Source organism: Neodiprion pinetum, chromosome 2, assembly GCF_021155775.2.
Source record: "Neodiprion pinetum isolate iyNeoPine1 chromosome 2, iyNeoPine1.2, whole genome shotgun sequence".
Taxonomy (NCBI): domain Eukaryota; kingdom Metazoa; phylum Arthropoda; class Insecta; order Hymenoptera; family Diprionidae; genus Neodiprion; species Neodiprion pinetum.
The window spans coordinates 7156663-7169753 of NC_060233.1; the positions used below are offsets into that span (position 1 = coordinate 7156663).

A 13091-nucleotide genomic window follows, 5' to 3' on the forward strand; every position below is an offset into this window, starting at 1 on the left:
GCACAGTAGTTGCGTTTAATCGTATACATCACGGTATACTTTAAATACTCCCACTCGTTGTCGGGAAAATCTTTTTTAATTTACCCAAAATGTGAACAACGCCCGAGATGCTGTTACGGAATAATGATGCAAAAATAAGTACATCGATTAATCAAGAAATAATCATTTCTCGTTTCGTCTTTCTTCTCTCTCTCTTTCTTTCTTTCTTTCTTTCTTTCCTCCTTTGCTGCTGTCTCTTCATTTCTCACGATTTAAAAACCCACGCGAAATAAATTATACGCGTTGTTTTTTTTTCTTTTTCTTTTTTGTCTCGTCAAAGCGATTTTCGTATCGCAGAGTGGAAAAAGGGATGAAATAAAAAAAAAAAAAAAAATCACACACGTATTTGCGATAATGTTCAGACAATCGTAGTTAATTTCGTTCTCTTGATATTGATTTATGCAATGTTAAAAAAATAATAATAACAAATGAGATTTGGGCAATAAAAAAAAAAAAAAAAAAAAAAAAAAAAACGACACCGAGCTCGTCGAATGCTCTTTTGCGAAATTTTCGCCAGACAATAAAACGCGTTGACGTTAATTAACGCAACGTTTTAGCAATCGTTTAATTGCGCGCCGATTATAAGCCGATCGCTAATATCTACATGCGCACGATGTTTAATATAATGTAAGTGTAAATACATGTCGCGTAAAGTAATAAGTGGATGGGGGGGGGGGGGGGGGGGAGGAGGACGATGAGCGCACGTCTATAATTAGCCGCACCAATTATGTGTGTAATTAATGTATGTATAATCTTTGTTTTTCAATTAACGCGATCGTCCAATCGCGGCGATGCCGAACTGAGGTCAAAGCTTTGATTGGTCGTCGAATCGCACGTACGATAAAATGTCGAGTAGGCGATAATGTTGTTCTTATCTGGTTGAGAAAATTTTTTTTTTTAATCCTCATTGCGACAAAATGGTGAATTCTTGACTGTGAGAACGATTGTTTTATTGATTTTTTATTCGATCGTAGACGATGAAACTAACGAAAGTTCGTCTTTTACGTTGTATTTTGTAAAAAATTTACGAAAATTTATTTATCATCGATCGTACTCGACGAAATTTTTTTTAGCGTCAATTTATAGGCTCGATGGAGGAATAAAGAATGGAAAAATATGTGAAGCGGGGTGTTTATGAGTATGAATGAAATGAACGCGGTTTCTTAAATTGTCGGCTCAAAAATTACGACGGTCGATAAATCTGAAAGGGTGGGAACGGAGTGTATAATTATAATAGCTGTCTATACGTGACCTCGCATTTATACACGATTTATAAAAAAAAAAAACAAAAAAGAAAGTAATTCGAAAGGATACTTTTTCCATTTTGTCTTCTTTCTCATTCACGTTGAATTTACAGCACCCCGCTTTTTAAGCGAAACAATAATCACGAATTTTTACATTGTTTATATGTATGATAAAATATTTCGGTACAAATTCAGAGTAAAAGATTGATCTTATCCTTATTTGTGTTTCTTAAATATGCCGTAATGATTCTTTGCAATAATCGTGATACGTCGTTATTTTTTTTTTCTTTTTCTCACTGTAAGGTTTTGAACATATTATTGAAATTGCGAAAAATATTTTATAGAAGTATCTGACACCGAGTGTGATTATAATACAAGCTGTAACACGGCAAATATTTTAAGGTTTTCTGGTTATTAGTTACAAAATTATCATATTTATTCTGTATCCAGAAGTATATTTTTCGGTTCGTAATGATTATAACAAAAAAATAAATAAATAAATACATAAACAACCAGCCACAGGAACTAGCATTTTTCTCCCATTATTTCTTTTTCATCTACGTTTTTACACCGAAATAAAAACATGCGATCTAGTACAAAGATATATGCCAAATCGGAATTTGTTATATATACGTTGTTGCGAGATTTATATAGAAATTGTCCGCTAAACTTCCTTTGTACGCACCATAAATTGTATATGCCGGAGAAATACGCAACGCGGAATTTAAACGTGGAAAGTTTCTAGCGTTTCTTTCTATTTTTTTGCCCCCCCCCCCCCCCCCCCCCCCCCCCCGTCTCGAAAAAATGAAAAAACGACGCGGTCGCAGCGACAAAGAATTATTTTCACCAGATTGAAGCTGGTAACGTTAACGTAACGAAATAATCGATATTGGAACGATTGTTTTGAAAATTTCGAACAACTTTAAACGAGTCTAATTTCCAAAATCGGAAAACAGTTTGTTTTTCAAAGATCATAGATTATTGCTAATTGGGACGACGCTGCGGTTGCGACGAAAAAAAATGAATCTTTACACTAACGCTACAAACTTGATTCCTTTTCATTTTTGCAGGTGCGAAAAAACGAAAGAGGGTTTTACGTTGCAATCGCGATGTCGGACGGCGACGAATCGCCGGAGGAAAAACCGTTTGCGGTCGAACGTGCGAAAACCGGACGAGCTAAATGCAAGAAGTGCAAATGTCCGATCGAGCAGGGTGTCGTCAGGGTCGCGAAATTGATGTCGAACCCGTTCGGCGATGGGAAAATGAAGGCGTGGCATCACTTGACCTGCATCTTTGAAGTTTTCGCCAAGCAGAGGGCGAGCACTAAACGCATCGACGATCTCGACGACGACGTGGCTGGATGGCAGGAACTCGACGACGAGGGGAAGGAACTCGTCCAGGGAAAACTCGAGGAATTCAACGATTCGGGTAAGACGGACGATCGATTTTATGTTATAAACATTATTTATTTATTTATTTATTTTTTTTTGATTTATTGCTGTTTTTCACACGGAATTGTTAATCTGTCCGAATACACTTGTAATAACGTGATGAAAAATTGTTTTCACGAAGTGATTATAAATATCGGAATATTTGAACCTTGTTATATACGTTTTGTAACGAAATTACACAGACCGTACATACGTGTATATGTATATGTAGAAAATTACACTGTAACAATTTCCGTCAGGTCGAAAACCGAGTTTCTGCATGAATAAGTCGAACCCTTGTGCAGGTGAATGAATATCCTAGGTTCACTTTGCCCTGTGGAAATGCCTTATCGAAAATTAAATGTTCGATTAATATTCACGCACGGAATACACGATATACCGCAATACGTATCTGTATATATGGGGCATTCTACGCGAAACCGACCTACGTTTGACGATCGCCGTCGGTGATTTTTTTTTTCTTCCATTTTCAAGCGTGGCGAAGAGTGGAACCAAAAAAAAATTTTGATTTTTCGAATCACGGGTTTGATTTTTACTGATTGAAAAAATACGAAAACACTATTTTCGAATCGATAGACTCGATGGATTGGTTTCAAATTTTTCTCACGGCATTCTCTTTGTTGGAAAAACGAAAATTCTTAGACCAAGATGGAAAGTGAGAAAAATCGTATTTAATGTAAATTCGAACGACGCAAGTTTCATATTTAGTTCTTCGCGCGGTTGTACGTAAGATTTTTGGTTTTACGTTTTTCTTTTCTTTTTTTTTTTTTTTACCACCCTCGCGTTCTGTCCAATTTCGTCGACAAGAAGAAAAATCCCGCAAAAAAGTTACGAGGCGTACGGTGGCAAAAATTATAAACGATGAATCGTGAAATAAACACAGTTTCGAATTTATCGATGACAACAAAGGTGCGGTGATGAAAAGGAGAAAAAGATTTTGAAAAAGAAAATAAAAAAAAAACACAACAAAATAACGTCGAACTTTCAATAGAAATATGACAATCGTAAATATGCGTCGCTCAACGATTCTCATTGCATTGAATTGACTGAAAATTATGAAATTAATATCGAATAATTGTAATTTTTATATTATATACAAACAAACCGCAATTATTAAATTTTCAACGTACGATTCATATTTATAATTCTTATTTTCAGCCCCTGTCAAGAACGCGAATAAGAAAATATCACCAGGGAAGAAAAATACTGAGAAAAGAGATTCTTTGGCGAAAAATGAGTCGCGCAACGATAATTCGTCCAACAAGGGAAAAACATCCGTCGGTGGATCGAAATCCAGCGTTGAGCCGATTCCGTCGACGTCGAAAGTCTCGCCGAAGAAGGAAACGCCCGTTGGAAAATGCAGGGATGATGCTTTCAGGGAATTTAGAAGACTCTGCGCATCCGTGGCGAACGCCAATGCGTACACGAGTAAAACGGCAATAGTCAGACAGATGCTGACCAAGGGCTGCGAGGGCGGTGAGTTTAAATTCAGCGATAACAAATTTTTTTTTTTTTTGTTTTCTCTTCTTTACCGGAATCCCACGAATCGTACAGTTTTTAAATCACAAAGAGCATACTTCATCCCGTTGAAGAATTTCTTTTCAGTAAACAGTAGGTGGAATTACCGAGGTTAAGTCTAACGTGGAGTGGGAATTTTGACGCGAAATTATAAAACTGGTTTAGTAAAAGAAAAGTAAAATTCATTATGTTACTCTTTTGGTTATCTGTTTGAAAGCTGTTGCATCAGTGTTGGAAAAAAGATTTAACGCGAATTTGGATTTTTTCTCATCTCATTTTGAATGGTCCTTGATGGTTCTAATGTTGATATCCCGATCGGTCGTTTCGGGGTTAAAATATGATCCGTAACATTTTTCACACTCCTCGTAGATTTTCTTAACACCTCCTCTTATGCCATATTTTCAAAATCGTTGACGTTTTTATTTTCTCGTAAGATTATATATTTTCTACAATATTGCCGAAACAGATTTTAATTCGACATTGGAGTTAATTGTTTCGATTATAATCATCTGGAATATCGGTGATAAATATTGTAAAATTAAATATGAAAACATACACGGATTACACGACAAAGAAAAAGTGTTTAATCGAATTTTCATACGAAGAAAATATATTCGATTGTCTTCTAAGTGAATTGATTATCATTGACCGTGAAGTGAAATCGAAAGAATTTAATGCATTTTCAACAATCTTCGAGCGTTATTTGAAACGAAAAATTCATATCCAAGCTTTTCACCGTAATTCCAGTATTTTGTATTATGTTTTCCTTTTTTTGTATTCACAAAAAGATACAAGCAGCTTACGAACTCGTCGATTCGACGGATGTTCTTAATTTTCGACTATTCTTGGCCAACCAACCTTCTCAAAAATTTATTCACACCTGCAGGCGGTGCGAGAGAGCAAAAAAAAAGAAAAAGAGATAACGTCTCGACGCGTCAGAGGTCGGAATATATTTGTTGTTATTTAACGTAATAAAGCGAGAGGCTGAATATAATACAACGCGTGTCGAATACAAAATGTCGTTTTTGCTTTTTCGGATGAGAACGATAAAATAAAAAAAAAAAAAAAACATAGAAGGAAGACCGTCGAGTATATAATATATGTGGTATAATTTTTTCCGCAAGTCGTACGGGTAAAAAGACGCGAAATCAGCTATGGAAATAAACCAGCGATGGAAAAGTGTATACAGTATAAGCTTTTCATTATCGTTTTATGTATTTATAATTTATCAATTAACCCAACGGTGAATAATAATATTATATATATATGTTCGTACATGCGCGATTCTATCGTTGTAGTAAAAACAACCGTACTGAAATACGCGTAATCGCCTCTACAATAGTAAATATAACGATATAGCCGCGGAATTATTGGATACAAGGAAACAATAAATCAAACGTAATAATATTCGTATCATTGATGGAATATTTCATTATTTATTTTCTTTATTTTTTCACCTCACCCCTTCTTTTTTTACTTGTTTTCGTTCTTTTTCATTAACGCGTCGCAATCTTCGACAAAAGCCACTCGAACTTTCCTATCGATCACTAATTGTACGTACGATGTGTGTAATATATCTATTTATGTAATTAAATTAAATTAATTTTTTTTCTTTCATTGTTATTATTATTGTTATTATTATTGTAATATTCCGCGTCTTTGAACGCGTTCGATTCAGTCGTTTCCGGGACGTGTAGTTGATAAGTTTCTGATTTAAAAGGAGTGTAATTTTTGAACGAATTAATGTTTGTTAAGAAATATGCGACGGTATACGTAGATTTGTATTTATTTATTTGTTTATTTTTTTGTTTATGATTACACGCGAAATAAAATGTACCGTACGATTTATGAATCGTGCTAATCGAGTTAGGAGAAAGGAGGGAAAGGAGAAAAGAAATAAATTAACGATCGAACGAATAAACGAACGAATGAATGAATGAACGAACGAATGAATACTTAATGATTAAAGTAATCATTCATTCCATCGGCGCGTCGCACAACGGATTTCGATATAACACGAAACTCGAAGTCTTCGAAGTTGTTTGTTGATTGAAAATCGTTATATTAAAACAATGAAATTGCCAAAATGGGATTGGAAAAAAAGCGCAAATCAAATTCAACGACACGAATCAAGGTGAAAAGAGTGTTGGATATGTTAAAATACGAAAGAATTTTGATAAATCTACGAGAAAGAATAAGACAAAACTATTCCAGATTCTAAATTTTTATGCATTTCTACGCATCGTGTTATTATATATACGATATAAATAATATACTTGCAGATAATGTATTTGCAGGAGCGAAATTGACCATACGATTGATAAAAATTACACCACCACACAATTTAGAATGATGCAATCCTTATCAATATTACAGTAAGGGAGTTTTTTTTTATTTTTATACCAACATTTTCGTTGACGACAAAACAAATGAAAAAAATAAAAAAAAAAAATAAATAGATAAATAAAAAATATTACTTCATCAAGTAAATTCAACCTTTCGTTGCGCAAGTTTTTCGACTTTACTCTACGGACTGATGTAATAATTATGAGAAATCTAACGACACGAGTAAAAAGATTATCCTCTCTCTCTTTTTCAGTCCATGGTTTTACGGCGCGAGATAATATTATATACATTTTTAACAAGAGGTCAAAGTAAGATTTTTAACATTGTACTCACGTTCGGAGGAAATCGTTCGCTGCAGGTTCTTATAATTCAAAAGGTTCGAATTACGTCTCCGACGGGATCGGTGTTTATGTATGTAATACGTGTTTGTACAAAGTCAACGGGATAGATAAATTGTCACAAGCCTTTTACACGTCGGTTTGATTAACGATCAATATATAAAACTTGTATTATTCTTTTTACAGTCTGTTTTACACGTATATTCGACTTTTTATTTACTCGTCTCTCCTCGTTGTTGTCTTTATTATTTTTTAATTCTTCGTTTTTTTTTTTTCTTTTTTTTTTCCTTTCGAATAATATCAACTTCTTCGATTAATGTTTCTCCTAAACGCGCGCCATCAATTTGATACAAACTTAAACGGTTCAAATTTCAAGGCATCCTCACGTCGCCACTTTCTGCGGTATATATATATATATATATATATTATACAACTAATACCGGATTGTGTTTTTTTTTTTTTTCCTCGTACACTTGTTACTTGTTATCGTTATTATTATTATTATTATTATCGATGATCCGACGAAGATAAAACAAGGAGAGAGTGGGGGGGAAAAAAAAAAATAAACAACGATAAATTCCCCAACACTGAGAACGAGAGTCGAATAGAATTAAACTTTTTTTTTATTTCTTTGTTCGTCGTCGTCGTTGTTGTTTTTTTTTCTTTTTTTTTTTTCTTTTCCCAATTATCATTTATCAAACGAACGAATATCTCGCAACGTGCGAAGTGTTTTCTCTCTCTCTCTCTCTCCTTTCCCGTAACGCCGAGTCTGCGATAATGTGACGGATCGAGCTCTTCCAGAGTTTATTAACTTGATTCACTGTTTTCCGACTGTTGGTTCATCGTTGAGGCCGGCGTGTCTTATAAGCCGTGTATCCCCCACCGTCTTCGTTAACACAGATCAGCCAAAGGCGAGCCCCCTTCACGGGCAGCCAGCGTGGCACCCGATCCCCTCTCGTGACGATCCAGCTTGCAGCTTGCAGCTCGTGCCTCGTTCTTCTTTTTATTCTTGTTCGTTTCTTCGTTTATCCGTTTATCCGTTTATCCGAGGTCAATTTTTACAACGGCAAACTTACCGCAATTATAACAAGCTCGGAAAGCGCCTAATTCCGAGTCGCGTATTACGGCGAAAATCGAAGCAAAGAAACGAAGCTTTTTCGGTAAGCCGACGACTCAAATTTCCGATAATTGAACTTGCGATGGAGAAAAATTCCGATGAACAAAGTTTCGATGGTGTAAAATTTCGACAGTCGAAGCATGCTCGGACAGCGTAGTTTAATCGACGTGTTTGGTGTACGAAAATTAGAAAAAAAACTGAAAATCGGAATTACCAGGCTTTCCGAAGGTGAAAATATCGATGATACAAAAAAACGAGAAAATAAAAAGAAACATCAAGGCGGTGAAATTTCACCGAGACAGAAATTCGCGGAGTTGAAAATTTTCGATTGTACGGTATTACGATGTTTGGGATTTAAAAATTTTCACACTTTCGCACTTTCGGAACTTTGTGCGTCGGGTTTCGGACCATTCGAAACTTTGATGTCTCGTCAAAGTTCGACTTTTTTATCGCAAGCTTCACCGTCAAATAATTGAGAATTTGACGCGTTCGGAACTTTTCAAATTCGGAATTTCAATCTCGCTCCAACCTCGATATCGATTAATTTGCGACTCTGCTAATTGCGATTTGCCGAAAATCTCGCCGACATTCCTAAAACTTTGCGACATTTTTCGCAAGTTTTTTTCACATAACGCGTCCGATACATGCGCGTGTATAATTTGCGAGTTTTTGCTCGCGGTCCGAAAAGCCGAACAAAATCTTTTTCTCTTTTCTTCATTCTTTAATTCTTTATGAAAGATTCTTAAAATTGTTACGGTTAATCGTGAATTTTTCCAAAGATCTCATTCGCATTTCGAGAAATAATTGAAGTTTATTATATAACGTTATATGTTAGACCTGTCTAAATTATAAATAATCAGAATAAACAAACGTGCACAGCTTATGGTTCTGAATGCGCCCAAGTAATCCAATTGCTTTTATTGAAAAATGTATTCTCTTACAATATGGTGCGATTTTATTTTAAACCGAGTGATAAAATTTTTTTCTGTCTTCATCCCGTACGGAATTCAACCGACGCAATGACGCCATTTTAGTATAATCTTGCGCAAGTTTTGCGCGGCAACGCGCTAAATCAGATCTGTTTAATCGAAAATAAAACTAATGTCGAAAAAAGGACAACGCAAGACGGGGGGGGGAGGAAGCAATGAATTTCATAAAGTGGGCGGAGACTTGACATCGTGTTATAAAAATTTGACGAATTAGCTATATCTACACACACACACTACACACACACACACATATATATACTACGAATTTTAATTACCACAATCATCGATGTTCATGCATATTAAAATTTGATTTTTGCTTGCACAAGCATTTCGCTTTAAATATTCAAGCGTTGATTATTATTATTATTATTATTATTATTTCAAATGTCGCATATTTGGTATACATAATAATCTTTCGTGTCATATTAAACACACAACCTGTAATATAAACGCGTAAATCTGCCACGATGTAAAAATATTTTACGACTCTTCGGAGAATCGGAACCGAAATACGTATGTATGTTATATATATAATGTGTGTGTGTGTGTGTGTATGTGCACCCCCACACACACGCTCCCAAACACACACACATACACGCAAATGATCGCATCGCGTTTAATCGCGTATAATTTGATCTCTCATTAATAAATTATCGTGCAGGCGTCGAAATAATTCCCTATGTATTACAGATTAAAATCCCAGCATCTTATCTCATCGTTGTATTTAATCCAAATTGAATATTGCAATGAATTTATGTGTCGCTACGGACTTTTCATACACATCCTTGCGTGATATAATGCACAAAATTTGAAAATCATCGATCTTGAGAAAATCTTGAAATAATTATCAACTATCCAATTTTTCTTTTTTTTTCTTCTACTTTTACCTCGAGCAGATTTTTATTCACGACGAATAGATGAGAAAAAAATCTTTCATTCGCCTCTGACGCTATTTTTTATTTAACAACTCTGCATGCTTGTACATTTATTTTATTTTCCTCCATTTTTTTTTTTTCACACACACTCAGGCATGTGAAAAAGTTCGTACGTCTCTCGGTTCAATCCGCGCGTCGAAGCAGCGGACGAGATATTTAAATTATATTTCGTGCGGCAACGTCGAAGACCTATTTTAAAAGATGACACATATGTCTCATTAACCGCGCACACATATTTTATTATTGAGCCGTTAAAAAATTATTTGTTTTTTTTTTTTTCTTTTTTTTTTTCCCTCGTTCTTTTTCCTTAAAATTCCACAAACGTTATAATACATGAGCACGTTTTTTGCTCAGCGATTTTAAACGCCGCTCTGTTCAAAGGCCTGCCCGCCGAACCTACGACGCAATAGAAATTCACGTGTAAAAACCTAAAACGGGGGGAAAAAAAAAGCAATTTCAATCGGGAGAAAATTTTCAACGATATTGTGCGTATAAGGAAAAACGACTTATTCTCACATATTATCATATTTATAAAAAAATTTCCTGCAACTTGCATACTGAGAATAATTGCGGTGAATTAAAGAACGAAATATTTTTTCACTGTGGGGATAATTTTTTTTTTTTTTCTTTTACCGTACCGGGTAAAGAGTATTGTATCACTTTACACATTATAGAAACTAATCACGTTAATGTGTTTATGTTTATAGTTTTGAATATAGGTTTAAATTAAATAAATTAGGTTTAAAATATATATATTATAACTAATCGCTGGCGCTAATCGCGTAATTAACGAGATTCAAATATTAATTACGTAAATTCATTCATTCTTATAAACTTGCGGTGTATAATATGTCATATTATCACATTTCGCGATGAAGTCATCGCCGAATTTGCAAATGTCACCTTCGAGCCCCTCCGTTTTTTTTTTTTTATTTTATTTTTTTTTGCTATCATATCTTTTTCGGGGGACCAAATATTTAACATTAAGTTCATTTTATCAACTTTCGGGGATATTAGATTGAATCTCTTTCCTTCTAATCGGTCGTATTTTTTTTTAAATCTTGCACGTAAAAAATTCAACTATGTTTATAAATTTATTATCAAAGAGTGTTTGTAATAAAAGAAAAAAAATTATACGTAATTTGGTTAATAATTTTTAAAAACCTTTTCACACTACCGTTGAAATATTTTGATGCCTTTTTTTTTTTTTTTGTCACCTTACATTTCAAACGAATTCATTAACATCGGCACAGATTTTCTTGCGTTGAGCTGATAACGTTTTTGCTGTACAAAATTTCTAAGAAACGAAAACACTTTTTACTTTGAATGTATCATTGAATTTACTATGCAACGTATATATAAGGTATTGTTATAAAAACGTATAAATTTATTTCATTACAGCTTACTCGACTAATTTTCATATCAATTTTACAATTTTACGCGACACACAAACTCTTTTTTAAATTTTGACCATGCCTGATAGTTTTGTTAATTAATTTTTCTTCTTCTTCTTAATGAAACTAGAGTTTATTAACCTCCCTGATATTATAGTAAACATTGAAATCGCGATGCCTAGACGAATGAATTGAGTCTGTATATCGACGGGTAGCCGCGAATCTGTCGTTAAAGAGATGATAAAAAAAAAAAGAAACAGTTATAATTTCTCGCGATTAAATTTACAGTATAAAAAAATTAAATCGACAATTTCATCATAATTTTTTTTATCACGTATGACGACATCGTACGATAATTAAATCCATTGAGAGAAAGATAATCGTTGCATTTGAGAGGAAAAAGTTTCAGTTTTTCCTCATTCTTGAACTAACTTTTCCCACATCAGGCGGAAAAGTTTTGAAAAAACATATTTTTTCCGCGTGGCAGAGGAAAAAAAAAAAAAAAAATGACAGAGATAAATTAATACGAGACCGATTCATTCGCAAAATCCGTCGTAGGATTTGAATGTTCCGGAATGGTTTGGTAAAAGTAAGAGAAAAAAAAAAAAAATATGACAAAATTGCGAAAAATAGGTCATAGTTTTACAACCACCTACGTAAATATACGAAGGTGTGTAATATTTACTCGATGTTTATAAATATATGTTTGAAAAGAGAGCGTTCAGCTTAGACGGGCAGGCGTTAATAAACCCGGCGACGCCGACGGGAATAATATTTCATTCGACAATATAAAACCGGCCTTTTGGAAAAATAAACGTTCGAATCGTCGTTACATTCATGCTCGTATAATTTAACATTCCGATCGTCGCTTCGGCCGCCCTGTCTCGGAAAAGTTCTGCAGACACCCCCTAAATATTTACACGCTCGATTAAATTTTATATACCGCGTGAGAAAGAACGATATCGCGCATCCTCTTCTCGCTGCAGCTGCGCGGCAATTTTTGATCAAGAAGATGTGATAATAAAAAAAAAAAAGAAAAGAGAAAATCAAGGAAAAAAAAAGCCTCACGAACAACGTACGACTGGTGCGGTAAATCGGTCAAGGAAAAATTACCGTCTTGAGATTAAATCAAAGTAACGATAAGTAAAGAATACGCATGCTCGACGAGGGGAAAACTTTCGCAAAATATTTCCCGAAACGTTTCTTCGATCGTTTTATCATCGTCGAGTATTGTCTGAAATATTTTCTTTAAATCTCGTTACGAATTGTTGAAAATTTCTTATGAAAAAGATAAATAAACAAATAAATAAATAACGAAAGAAATACAAAAATTGGAAGAAAAATGAAAAATGATTTCACCCGTCTAATTTCTACATTTTTTATTTTTACCTGAAAAATTCGCACTAACGTAGGTGTATTTATTAAAAATTTATCCTGTCGAAAATAATCGTTTGAGGTGAAAATAAAAGTTGTGTAATGTAATTTCAAAGAGAGAAACATAGAGAGAGAGAGAGAGAGAGAGAGAGAGAGTGAGAGATAGATATAGAAATAAATAGAAGAAAAAAAAAAGAAAAACAAACTATACGATATGAGAATAAATAATTGAAAACGAAATCGCACCAAGTATCACATCGCCAGCAGATCTGCATCCCTCTCTCCTCTCCTCTCCTCTCCTCTCCTCTCCTCTCCTCTCCTCTCCTCTCCTCTCCTCTCCTCTCCT

General features: G+C 34.4%; 2 protein-coding genes across 5 annotated transcripts in view; one reads left to right on the forward strand and one right to left on the reverse strand.

The window, feature by feature from the left end:
* Positions 1-7816, reverse strand: part of LOC124212846 (uncharacterized) — a 36346-nt gene extending 28530 nt beyond the window's left edge. Inside the window, exon 1 of one of the 3 annotated variants that reach the window (XM_046613364.2) lies at positions 6932-7816. The gene's annotated coding sequence lies outside the window, so the exon portion shown is untranslated. The remainder of the gene's footprint in view (positions 1-6931) is intronic. The other 2 variants (XM_046613362.2, XM_046613361.2) reach the window with 2 other exon arrangements.
* The window catches only part of DNAlig3 (DNA ligase 3), a 78815-nt gene that overhangs the window by 29664 nt on the left and 36060 nt on the right, over positions 1-13091 (forward strand). For both annotated transcript variants that reach the window (XM_069133397.1, XM_069133396.1), the window contains exons 2-3: positions 2354-2711; positions 3893-4210. In XM_069133397.1, the coding sequence (XP_068989498.1) occupies positions 2393-2711; positions 3893-4210 (637 nt within the window). In that variant the 5' untranslated portion in view covers positions 2354-2392. The remainder of the gene's footprint in view (positions 1-2353; positions 2712-3892; positions 4211-13091) is intronic.